The sequence below is a fragment of the Scyliorhinus torazame genome, chromosome 13 (genome assembly GCF_047496885.1).
Source record: "Scyliorhinus torazame isolate Kashiwa2021f chromosome 13, sScyTor2.1, whole genome shotgun sequence".
In the NCBI taxonomy this organism is placed as follows: Eukaryota; Metazoa; Chordata; class Chondrichthyes; order Carcharhiniformes; family Scyliorhinidae; genus Scyliorhinus; species Scyliorhinus torazame.
The window spans coordinates 70,299,903-70,313,311 of record NC_092719.1 but is presented as its reverse complement, the minus strand read 5'-3'; the positions used below and the strand labels follow the sequence as shown (position 1 = coordinate 70,313,311).

Sequence of the window (13,409 nt, the reverse complement as noted above, 5' to 3'; positions counted from 1 at the left end):
CCCCTAGTTCTGCTTTCACCCGCCAGTGGAAACCTGCCCGCATCTATCCTATCTATTCCCTTAATAATTTTATATGTTTCTATAAGATCCCCCCTCATCCTTCTAAATTCCAATGAGTACAGTCCCAGTCTACTCAACCTCTCATCATAATCCAACCCCTTCAGCTCTGGGATTAACCTAGTGAATCTCCTCTGCACACCCTCCAGTGCCAGTACGTCCTTTCTCAAGTAAGGAGACCAAAACTGAACACAATACTCCAGGTGTGGCCTCACTAACACCTTATACAATTGTAGCATAACCTCCCTAGTCTTAAACTCCATCCCTCTAGCAATGAAGGACAACATTCCATTTGCCTTCTTAATCACCTGTTGTACCTGTCAACCAGCTTTTTGCGACTCATGCACTAGCACACCCAGGTCTCTCTGCACAGCAGCATGTTTTAATATTTTATCATTTAAATAATAATCCCTTTTGCTGTTATTCCTACCAAAATGGATAACCTCACATTTGTCAACATTGTATTCCATCTGCTCATTCACTTAGCCTATCCAAATCCATCTGCAAACGTGGACACATTGCCCTTGGTTCCCAACTCCAAATCATCTATGTAAATTGTGAACAGAAGACTGGAGGGGACCGCCGGATCTGCAGCCTCTCACCACAGCAGTGCAAAGGACCCTGGACATGGTCAGCAGGCCTGAGGAAAGGGCAGTCACTGGGTTGGAGGTCGGCACTGAGCGAGGAAGTGAGACCCCACTGAATTGCGGTTGCTCATGATATGTGTGTCACCCCCCCCCCCAACACCACCCCCACACCCCATGCTCCATCACCACCGCCCCCACCACCAGCCCCCCCCCCCCCCCCACTCCCCAGCCCCCCCAGACTGCGGTCTAATCATGCATCTTGTCTTGTGTCTTGCTGGAGTTGCTGGTGATGGGTGGGCCCTTCTAGTGTCCCAGGCCCCGACGCCTGACACAGCCACAGCATCTTCAGGATGCCGAATCACTGCTCGATCACACCCTTGGCAAAGGCATGACCGTTGTTGTAGCAGGTCTCCGCGTCAGCCTGTGACCTCCGGATAGGTGTCATCAGCCACAACTGCAGTGGATAACCCCTGTCACCCAGGAGCCAACACCCCAACCGGGATTGCTGATCGATCTCCCCGTGGGATTCATGGAATATGAGTTCTCGTGTTGAGAGGGCAGAGGCCTTCCCAATAGGGACTCACCAGCAGGTGCCTCAAAAATCGTCCGCCTGACCCAGACCGGCAGTTTCTGATAGTCCTGGGCTGGGACATTTGTTTTGTCCACCCCGGCTGCAGTTTTAGTTATGTTTGAAAATAAACCTGCTTTCCCTTTATTCTCCTGGAGTTATTACATAACTTCGTTGAAGAGAGATTGGGTAAAGTGGGGCTGTATTCGCTGGAGTTTCAAGGAATAAGTAGCCTCATTGAAACCTACAAATTAATTTAAAAAAATAACCAGGGTAGATGCAGGTAAGATGTTTACCTTTGTTGGGGAGTCTAGAACAATTTCAAAATCAGGGGAAACCCTAATTTTCCTTCCTGAGGTGAGGAGAAATGTCTTGACACAAAGGGTTGTGAATCTTTGGAATTCTCTACCCTAGAGGCTTGTGAAAGCATAGTCATTGTGTATGTTTAAGGTAGAAATTGATAGATTTCTGATTAAAAATGACTGAAAGACTGATGGGGATGCTGTGGACAAAAGGCATTGAAGTGTCCTATCAGCCATGATCGTATTGAATGGTGGAGCAGACTTGATGGGCTGAATGGTCTACTCCTGTTCCTACATAATCTGAAATAAAATAGCAGGAAATGTTCTCTTTCTCTCTCACTTCTGCACCTCGACTTCTATCCTTATCTTCTCTCTCTCCCTCTCTCTCTATTTCTATCTCTTCCTACCTCTCTATTTATCTTATTACATCTTTCTCTCTCTATCTGACGAACCCCATCTTATCTACCCGTCATTTTCTCTATCTGTTCCTTCCTCTCTACCTCTCTCATTCTTTCCTCTCTACCCCTCCCTCCTTCTCTCCCTTTCTACCTTGTTACTGCTCTCTCTGCACCCTTCTCTCCAACTCTCTTCCTCTATCTCTATCTATGTACACATCAATGTCCAGGACAAACCTTTGTCACATTTTTGGAATTATTAAAATTTTAGTTGAACAATTAAGTTGTTTAAATTGTACCGAAATTCAGAACAAACAATATCACTTTGCCAATGTAGAAAGCTAATGACAATGCAGAATGCTAACACCATTTTAAAAATGCACTTATTGATTGTTGGCTGACAAATTTCCTTTTCCATAACGTATTACTTACGTTGTTATTAGAAGGTTGAAATGAGACCCCATGGTCAGAGGTGGGCAAATCGGAGGCTGGGATTTCCCCCCAAACGTCTGGCTGAGGGCACCAATTTGTCGATGATGTTGATAGTAAAAGCTGTGATTGTGGATTCCATGTGATTGGTTCACAAGTATTTGGTGGATTCGGGAAGGGTGCATCAATAGAGTATTGATTCGTAAGGTCTGTGTCGAATGCTTCCATTGCCTCAAAACCTATTGCTTGCATTGGCAAATTCAGAGAGCTGGAAGCCATTTCAGCCACTCCTGTTTGTGTAAACTGATGTTCTGATTCTTGACTTACACCCATTTTAAAGGCTGGGTGAGAAGGATGAGGTGAATTGGAGCTTGCAGAAATGACATCCTGAAATTGCAGACTGGACACTTCTTGATAACCAGTTCCCAAGTATTCTGGGTCACTGTTCAAGCACATCATCTTAGGATTCAGATCTGATGAGATTTGGCAAGACTCTGCTACACTGGGCATTATTGGTTGGTTATATGAAGACCACCCAATGTTCATCAAGCTATATCCCTTCTGCAAGGGAGGTGAAGCTGGAGTAGACATATTAAGACTCGAATCAAATGAATATCCACGAAACATCTGTTCAGGATTGACTGGATATGGGACTCGATTGGTATGCGGTGCCTCTACCCCCCTTGATTCCTGCAGAGGTTCTGGTACATTCCCACTGGGGTATTTCACTTCAGGATATTTCTGAAAGTTGAATAAATCTTCATCAAATGAAGTTTGGTTTGAAGCAAGGTTCCAACCAGGAGAGCTTTCCACCTGGGGATTTGAATAGCCAACTGATGCCTGGGTTTCCTGGTTCACCAGGCTAGGATGCCAACTCTTGGATCTAGTCCTGCCCATTCCATTTTTGTTATGGAGCAGTTGGCAATCAGGAAATTGTTGTGTGTAAGTTGAACAAGGCATTTGGTAATCAGCCATTGAATTCACTGGATTAGCAGTCGATATTGTCCCTTGGAACTGCACAGAACTGGGCATCAATGTTAGGTCATTAGTGACACTGCCATTTCCTAATTCCATGCAATTTGCTTGCCAACCATATGGGACTTGCATTGAGGGATCAAAAACAGGATACTGCTGATGAACTGGAGAAGATCCATCGGCTGGGAATTCCATCCTTCCAATGTTTTATCTTTGCTGTTCCTTCCTTAGAAATATGGACAGCCCGACCCAATCCGAATAACCTATAAAATAAGAATTTTTGTGAACAAATCCTGTTGAATAACATTTATGAGTACAAGTGCCTAGCCATGCAATAGATTGCACCAAGATGAACGTAGAAAATAGAACCTACAGTGCAGAAGGAGGCCATTCGGCCCATCAAGTCTGCACCGACCCACTTAAGCCCTCACTTCCACCCTATCCCCGTAACCCAATAACCCCTCCGAACCTTTTTGGTCACTGAGGGCAATTTCTCTTGGCCAATCCACCTAACCTGCACGTCTTTGGACAGTGGGAGGAAACCGGAGCACCCAGAGAAAACCCACGCAGACACGGGGAGAACGTGCAGACTCTGCACAGACAGTGACCCAGCAGAGAATCGAACCTGGGACCCTGGTGCTGTGAAGCCACAGTGCTAATCACTTGTGCTACCGTGCTGCGTCATACTATAATGTGTAATCCTACTTCTCAAAGTAGATCAGTTGCACGATTAGTTACTTGGGATTCAGGAAATCTTTTTGAACCTTATATCCATAAATAGACTGCATATTCAATGTACAATACTTTTATTTATGTTTTCACCACAGATTTTCAGAAGGTAATTCATTCAAAATGAGCTCTGCCTCTTGGTAGACCTGTTGTGTGATGTTGTTCGATGTGAATCTTCGTTCATGCTCAAGTTTATACTTCAACTTCAACACAGGGGAATGAGCATTCCTTTGGGAGCAGTATAGATGCTGGCAGCTCATCGATGTACCACAATCAGGCACAGGCTTGCTGCCTACATGTGTCACCTACAGTAGGAGCCTTAAACAAAAATGACACAACCTCTCTGGGGCTGATTGCTGCAGTGCTTTGTCAGAATTGATTTTGCTTTGCGGCTCGGAAGCTTCATAAAGGCTGGCCACTCACTGTGGTCAAGTTCAACTCGGGATCGTGACACTTGACCAGCAAACTCGCACGACTGGCTGGCCCCAGGGAGAATGTCACTTCCCTGAACCATCCAGCTGCTCCAAGGAGAAGATGCAGAGCAACAGGCAAATAAAATACATCAATGTGGGTCTGCACCAAGTAACAGTGCAAGGTTTAAATGAAACATTTCTGCCAGAAGGATACATACAAACACTTCACCACTGTCGGGAAACCAACTAGAGCTGTTTGTGCACACACTTAAACCAAACACAGTCTTTATCTTTAACTTTGAGCATATTTTAAATGCCTGCCCATTTCCAACAATGAAAAATTCTTACAGTATGAAGTGATTGAGTCACTATTACAGTCATAGAGCCATTATTGCAAAGAAGGGGACCATTCGGCCTATTAAGATTACGCTGGTTCTTTGTGGAGTAATCTTGTCAGTTCTGTTCTGCTGTTCCAGTTCCCTAGTCCTGCAAGTTTATTTTCCTCAAATGCCCACCTAATTTCCTTTTGAAATCATTGACGTCTCTGTTTCTACCACCCCCAAAGACAGTCTCAGGTCATAAAAACATTCTGCCTCACCTCCCTTATTTGACCTCTGAAGCAAAATCTTAAATCTGTGTCCCCTAGTCCTTGTGTGATCTGCTAATGGGAGCAGATTTTACATGTCTACCTTGTCTAAACACAATGTAATCTTGTCCACCGGTCAAGTCTCCTTTCTTTACTAGCAAACAACTCCAGCTTTTCCGATCTATCTCCTCTGCTGTAAAGATTTTTTCCACATTATCTTCCTTAGTAAACGCTGGCTTGAACTTTCCGGTCATTCCCGCTCCACTGTGAAACATACACGGTGGGGGGGATACGAGAAATCCTGCCCATGGATCCAAAGAACGCATTAAGCATTCCAATCTTGCTCTGTGCCTCTAAGCATTTATCTTTTTCCCTTCTCTTACTGCATGCTCACTATAAACATGCTGCTAGAAGATCTTTGCGTTCCTTTTTGCGTTAACTGACATTTAGTTCATTTTAGCCAGTTTAGCTCAGTGGGCTAGAAGCTGGTTTGTGATGCAGAATAAGGCCAGCAGCGTGGGTTCAATTCCCGCACCAGCTTACCCGAACAGGCGCCGGAATGTGGCGACAGTAACTTCATAATTGTGACAATAAAAGGTTATTATTGTTGTTATTATTTTATTCTCATATTCTCTTTTTGCCAGTCTTACATTCCACTTTGCTTCCCCTCTCAACTTATCGGGTGGGATTGTCCGCGCTCCCTCACAGAGTGTTTTGCAGCGGCAGAGGTGGCCTGCATTGGCCAGCAGCAGGATCATCTGGTCCAGCCACTGTCAACTGGGTTTTCTGCTGTATGCAACCCTTGCTGCTGGAAATCCCATGGTGGGGATTCGCCATCAGCGGGACTGGAAGATCCTTCCGGCAGAAATAGCTGGAAAATTCCAGCCATTGTGTTTGGTTAGTTCTCCTTTGAAGAGTTCACTGTACATACACCATATACCTTTTTTTTGGTTCCTCATATTCATCCAAGGAACCCTGACTTTGGTTCCCCTTACCTATTGCCTTGTTGGAATGTACGTAACCAAAACCTGAAATATCTCCTCCTTAAAAGGTAATCCATTATTCAATTCCCTTTTCTCCTGTCAGTCTTTGGTCCTGCTTTACCTGACTAGATACCCCCACCTTCTTCTATTTAAGTTCGCCCTTTCCCAATTTAGAAGTTCTACTGTAGATTGTTCCTTGCTCTTCTCCACTATTATCCAAATCTCATAAGACCATAAGACCATAAGACATAGGAGCGGAAGTAAGGCCATTCAGCCCATCGAGTCCACTCCACCATTCAATCATGGCTGATTTCAACTCCATTTACCCGCTCTCTCTCCATAGCCCTTAATTCCTCGAATATTATGATACAATGATCACTCTTACCCAAATGTTCCACCAAGGACACTTGGCCCACCCCATTCCCCAACACCAGATCCAGCATTGCCTCCTTCCTGGTTTGGTCAAATGGAGCGAGGTCCTCTGAGAATGTTTCCAAAATTCCTAATTCTACTTTCTCTTTACCCTAACATTATCCCATGTTTATGAATGGGGGAGTGTGAGTGGGTGTGCATCTCTTTCTAAAGGATAGAAGTTGAGTTGGCCTTTACAAAATGGAGGGAACAGATTCCAAAATGTAAAGAATAACAAATAGAAGTCTTTCCTTTTAGCTACCGAGTCGAGGAGGCAATGGTATTTTGTCAAATGTTGGCAGTTTCCCAATCTTTGTCTCTTGGGTTTTGAAGAGAAAACTTTGGCAAATTTCAGGAGGGAACCTAAATAGAAAAGGTTAGAAATACACAGCACCAGCACTTGTAAAGAGAAAAATTCAGGTTAGTGCCTGGAGGGAGAAATCTTTGTCTCAAATGAAAACTGAAAGATAAGCCACCACTCATTGGAGTTGCCAAAAAAAACAGTGAAGAAAAGTATACAGAAACAGACAGCCTAATCATAGAAGTCAGTGGGTTGATTTAATCTTAAAACTATGGAATAGTAAAAAATGGGCATATGCAACAACATAAATGATTATCTCAAGGAAGCAGTGTTTAGTTATTGGAAAAATACACAAGGCAAAATGGCGAAAATGCAGAAGAGGGATCTCTCCGAAGCTTGATAAAAAAATTATATTCTATTTCTTTTCTAGACAGATACATGAATGGGCAGGGAGCATAGGGATACCAATCCTTAGAAAATAGGCGACAGTTTTAGATGGAGGATCTGGATCGGCGCAGGCTTGGAGGGCTGAAGGGTCTGTTCCTGTGCTGTAATTTTTCTTTGTACTTCTTATTTTGTCATTTAAAAGGGTTGCAGCTACTTTCTCTCTGTGGTTGGCCTGTCTGTTATTTATTTTTAACCCTCCCCTTTTGCGTCCAACCTGGTGAGCAATCTTGGTTCATATTTGCAATTTTTATTTCTGATGAAAGCTTGCACCCAAAAAGTCAATGGGGTCTAAACTCTGCTGCCAAAAGAAAGCATGGGGATTGCAACGTGTGATTAAGCCCATGTCCATTGATTGTGATGCAGGCAGCAAACCAACGTGATGCTGCCTGTCCGGTTCAATGATTTCAGCATCCAGCCAGTACCAACAGCATTTTTCATTGCCTGGACCCACAGTCACGAAATGGTAGGATGAATATAATGAGATGAATATATTCATATTCATTATGAGAGCGGCAGCCATCATCAGGAAACAGCTCTGCTAGACATGCAGTGCTGAAGGCAGAAGCCAGTTTGGGCAAACGATTGTTTTTTCCATGCTGAGCTGAAGACCATTCCCAGGTCCTCGTCTCTTAAGCTGTAAGACGCGGTAGTCACTGGCTAGATTTGACCAATGGGTGGCACAGTGGTTCGCACTGCTGCCTCACAGCGCCAGGGACCAGGTTCAATTTCAACCTTGGGTGACTGTGTGGAGTTTGCATGCTGTGCCCATGTCTGCGTGGGTTTCCTGCGTGTGTCTGATTTCCTGCCATGGTTCAAAGATATGCCCTTTAGGTGGATTGGCCATGCTAAAAAAATTGCCCCCCTGTGTCCAAGGATGTGCAGGTTAGGTGGGGTTATGAGGCTACGGGCATAGATTCATAGAATCATAGAATTTACAGTGCAGAAGGAGGTCATTTGGCCCATCAATTCTGCACCGGTTCTTGGAATGACCACCCTACTTAAGCCCACACCTCCACCCTATGCCCATAACTCTACCTCACCTTTTTGGACACTAAGGACAATTTATCCTGGCCAATCCACCTAACCTGCACATCTTTGGACTGTGGGAGGAAACCGGAGCACCCAGAGGAAACCCACGCAGATACGGAAAGAATGTGCAGACTCGGCACAGACAGTTGCCAAAGCCAGGAATCGAACCTAGGACCCTGGAGCTGTGAAGCAACTGCGCTAACCACTGTGCTACCGTGCTGCCAACGATAGGGCGGGGAGTGGGCCGAGATGGGGCACTCTTTCAGAGGGTAGGTGCAGACTTGATGGGTCGAATGGCCTCCTTCTGTACTGTAGGAATTCTGTGGATTCTATGGATCTGGGAAATGGAGGGGTTTCAGTAGAGTTTAGGATTATGGGAGAAACTGATGCTTTTGGGTGTTCAGTCAGGTTGAAACACTCTCGGACATAACATCAGTGGGGTTTCGTACTTTGACAATCACATAAAGTTAGCCGGCCCTTCTTTGACAGGAGATGTATTGTAGATGTAGCAGGTGCTGGGAGTTTGGAAGGGAATCTGACCGGGTAAATATTAAAGATGGTCACAGCATGGAACGCAGCAGGTTCCATTGAATTCTGACATTGGCAGGAGGCCTAAATGGAGGAGGTGGGAAGAAGAAAAGATGGGGACCAGGAGGCCTTCCAGACAGATATTACAAGGGCAATGGAAGCAGATATTACAGAGGTCAATGCCAGGAGTCAAGCCTCGAGGGCATAGATGTAGTGCTGCAAGAAGTTCAATGACCCTCTACAAATAGTCAGAGTCAGTGAACACAACATCAGTGTTATATTGCACCAAATACTTGACTATCCTCAGTCACTGATCAATTCACCTCCTCAATCACTCACCTTCCAATGATTTAGCACTCATAATTGACAACCATATGCTGCACCTCACCCTCACACACTTAGCATTTCGGCAAACCTCAAATGCACATCTCGCAGCTTGCACACAATTCCACCTATTTAACCATCACACAAACAGATTGCACCATGCTCAATGATATCCTTCCCTCTCTCTTTTACTGCAAGGTTTTGTGAAATTAAACCAACCAGAGGAAGGGGGAGAGTAGTCCATGCAGGTCCTAACTCCATGAAGAAGATGGTGATGGCCATTACTGCACAGACATTGCTGAGGCCATGGTCAGTGGAAAATCTGAAACCATCGACAATTGTTCTCACACTCCCCCAATCCCTTCTGATTTTACATCGTACAGGGGGTATAAGAATATACCTCATGCATTCCCGACCCCTAACCCCCATTCTTTCCCAATGCAATCTTATACTTGTGACCTTTTCCTTTTGCTTACACAAGGAGTGTAATCTGATCAGACAGCAAAGGTTTGGCAGAAAGATAGTGATGATGAAGATGTCATTCTATTTCATGCTTGCAGCCACCAACTCAGACGCTGGCACAGCACATGATTTAGGCCTCAATCCCCAGGGTGGGCGCGACTGAAAAATCCTGCCTGTAGGAAATAGCATCGAGGTGGGATCTGCCGATGCTGAGATGCCAGAGCAGGGGTCCAGACTCTCACATCTCATCACAGAGGGTGAGTTGCATATGGATTCCTTTGCAATGGATCCAGACGAGCACATTGATAGGTTAGCATGCAGAAGAAAGCGGATGGGAATGTACAATGAAATGCTTGGTGCATTGGGAAGCCTGCCGGAAAGCCTATATTTAATGTCAAGGTGGAGGGAGAGTTCAGGAGCATCTTGGCACAGGGCTTCGCCAGAGCTTAGATTCCTTCCTCCAGAGAATTGAACTGGTGGTAAACTCTGTTTGCAAACCTGTGGACTCAAGCATTAGGGCAACATTTGAGGGGCAATGTCTCAGCTTTCAGTGTAGCGCAAGCAGTAGCCACCCACTCCTGAGGGCTGAAGTTGAAGCTTAGCCCAGTGTGGTGGCAAGATCAGCTTGTTGCCACGCAAGCTCAGACTGCTGCCATCATGACTGCGGATAGCAGTATTCAAATAGGCTTGCATTCGAAAGCAAATCAGCAATTTGTCTTCCAACAAATGCTTGAAATTGCTGAGGTCCTGCTCCAGTTGAGTGGCAGTGGTTGTACAGAGAACAAAACTGCAATTCTCTCTTAGGTAGACTCCATTCACCCTCCCAATTGCTAGAACCTTGGTGTTTGCTGCCTGTCAGTCTACCAAACCAGACTATTGCCCAAACCTACATGATACAGTCCAAAGCTGAGAGCTGCTCAAGATTGTCCTGCCAGACCATCTGCAGCCTCCCCCAGTGAAAGTTGGCTGTGTTGATCAGCCCTTTAGTCTCTGGGTTAACACTAACACGAAGATAGGCAAAGATACACAAAGATCCCAGCCCCAGGATTGAAGATCTTTATGCTAAGTCATCAGGGTGCCTGACCTATTCAAAGTTTGACCTTAGCCATGCCTACCTCCAGCTAGAGTTGGATGAGGAGTACAAAGATGCAGGATGTCTTTTTAGAAAAGAAAAATGTACCATCCAGGCATCAGAGATAACCTATTTGGGTTTCAGGGTGGATGAAACCGGATTACACTCCCCAAACAGAAGGTCAGGGCCATTTGTGAAATGTCGGCTCCAAAATAAGTCTTTTCTTCGTCTCATCAACCAGTTTGGGAGATTCATCCCTAATCTGGCCACAGCATTGACTCCACTGCATCAGTTTTTGAGGAAACACAAACGTTGACAGTGGAGGGAGCCACAGGAAATTCCTTTGAAGTGGTGAAATGAGCTCTGCAGTCTTCGGACTTCTTGGTCCATTTTGACCCAGGAAACCTATCGTATTGATGTGCGATGCTTCACTGTGCGGAAGTGGATCAGTGTTGTTACACAAAATGGCGACAGTTCCGAGTACCCCTTCACCTTTGCCTCGAGGACCTTATCTGAGATGGGACAAAATTACGGCCAGATAGAGGAGGAAGATTTTGCGGTGATTTAAGGTGTGAAGAAATTCCGCCAATGTCTACGGACGCCGATTTAGCGTAATAACAGACCACAAGTCTCTTCTCGGGTTACTGAGAGAAGACAGGCCTATCTCTCCGACAGCGTCAGCACGGGTGCAGCGTTGGGCCTTGCTGCTTGTAGCCGATCACTACACGTTTTGGCACAGGCCAGGCATCCAGATTACCAACCCGGTGGTATAGTGGTAATGTCACTGGACCAGCAATCCAGAGGCCCAGGTTAATGTGCTTTCCGCGAATCACCCTGAAAATGTGTGCGGGCACCAAAGGTTCCATTTTGGCCTCTAAGGGTATTCGTCGCTCCCGAAAAAACCCAACCTCTTGTCCACCTTTCTCAACCCATTCTTCCCATTTGTGCATTTCCAACATTTTTATCTATATTGGGGGAAAGAACTCCTAACTAGATTCAGCTATAAAGAAGGCTGGACTTCATATCATAAAAATGATATGCAGGAAATTATTGTGCTCCTCAACTGGGATCATCAACTCCAATCCCCCTTTTCAAATACTTATTCAATGTTTTGAAAAAAAAAGGATCTTACCGTCCGTGTCCCAATTGCCATTTGCAGTAAGATATGTTCTAATAATGCCCTGCAATGAAAATAAAGCATTTGAGTCACCGGTGTATTGTCACTAGCTTAATCTTTTTCCTGACATGGCAGACAAGAGACATGCTTACTTACAGAAAACAGCCCAGTTGGGCTGTTACACAAATTAGGACCATGCTTTAATGAATTATAGTTCAAACAGGCCTCAGTGCAAGTGTTTCTTGCTGCCGTTGGCTTTCTCACTCATCGAAAATGCTCTGTCGATCAATTATTTAACCGCTCCCCAGAAAGTGCCGCGTCATTAAATGACAAGAAGTCCTCAGAGGAATACATTTTTTAAAATTTCCTTTGTTCTGATCGTTCTTCAAAGGGTTGTGAAAGTGTTTTTCTGCTTGATCTGCTCTAAATCATTCTTCAGTCGTCAAGGGGGAGTAGCAGGGCCAGAAGGTAGGCCGCTGAATCAAATCAGAGCTCTTTAATCAGAAACTCAGATCCAGTTCTACACTGAGTGGATGTACAAGAAAAACAACTTTTCTGCACCCTGCAAGGGAGTAGTCAACTGCACAACTACATCTTTCCTTTCAATATCTTACAGTAGCTTACAGCTTAAAGTTCAGCTGATTAGAGTGTTTACCATACCAAGGTCACAAACACCACCTGACAGCCTATGCAGCGAACTGGAATGCAGTGACGATGGGTTTCTATTTCATTATTACTGCACCTGTTGTTTGCCTTAAGCAGACTCTGACATCGCACCATTTTGCTGCTGGTTTGAAGTAATATTTTAGGATTACACGATCTGCTTTTGAATGTACTTTTAAAAATGTTTTTCAGCATTGACATTTTATTTGTAGCCAATTTCAGATTTTTCAGCAATTCTTTCATTGAGGCTATTAAGATGATTATGGGTGGCACAGTGGTTATAACTGCTGCCTCACGGCACCAGGCACCCAGCCTTGGGTGACTGTCTGTGTGGAGTTTGCATGTTCTGCCCATGTCTGTGTGCGTTTCCTCCGGGTGATCAGGTTTCCTCCCACAGTCCAAAGGTGTGCAGGTTAGATGGAATGGCCATGCCAAATGACCCCTTACTGTCCAGGGATGGACAGGTGAGGTTGTGGGAATAGGGTGGGGTGGGTGGGGGAGTGGACCTGGGTAGAGTGGTCTTTTGGAGGATCGGTGCAGACTCGATGGGCAAATTGGCTCCATCTGCACTGTGGCGTTTCTATGATTCTATGTTATTTGTAGAAGTGTCAGCATTCTGCCCTGACCTTTGCCCATAGCTAAAGAGCTGTGTGCAGCTTTGGGCACACAAGGGTTTGTTGTAATTATCCCATTGCTGAGTGACCGAGGAGGTGAAGGTCATTCTTTTTAAAAGTTCATTTTACAGAATGGGGCATCGCTGACTACAAGCATTTATTGCCCATCCCTAGTTGCCCTTCAGAAGATGGTGGTGAGCTGTGTTCTTGAACCATTGCAGTCCCTGAGGTGTAGGCACACCCACAGTGCTATTAGGGAGCGAATTCGAGGATTCTGACCCAGCGACAGTGAAGAAAAGGCAATATATTTCCAAGTTAGGATGGTGAGTGACTTGGAGATGAATCTCCAAGTGTTTCCAGGCATCTGTTGCCCTTGTGCCTCTAGATGGTAGTAGTCATGGGTTTGGAAGGTGCTGC

At 45.1% G+C, this 13,409-nt stretch overlaps 1 protein-coding gene across 1 annotated transcript in view; it reads right to left on the bottom strand.

Moving 5' to 3' along the window:
* The window catches only part of LOC140388097 (phosphatidylinositol 3-kinase C2 domain-containing subunit gamma-like), a 310,331-nt gene extending 298,040 nt beyond the window's left edge, over window positions 1-12,291 (bottom strand). The window contains exons 1-3 of the mRNA XM_072471736.1: window positions 11,872-12,291; window positions 11,731-11,779; window positions 2,342-3,576 (exon numbers count right to left, since the gene is read on the bottom strand). Coding sequence (XP_072327837.1) covers window positions 2,342-3,508 — 1,167 coding nt within the window. The 5' untranslated portion in view covers window positions 3,509-3,576; window positions 11,731-11,779; window positions 11,872-12,291. The remainder of the gene's footprint in view (window positions 1-2,341; window positions 3,577-11,730; window positions 11,780-11,871) is intronic.
* Window positions 12,292-13,409: the final 1,118 nt, after the last annotated feature.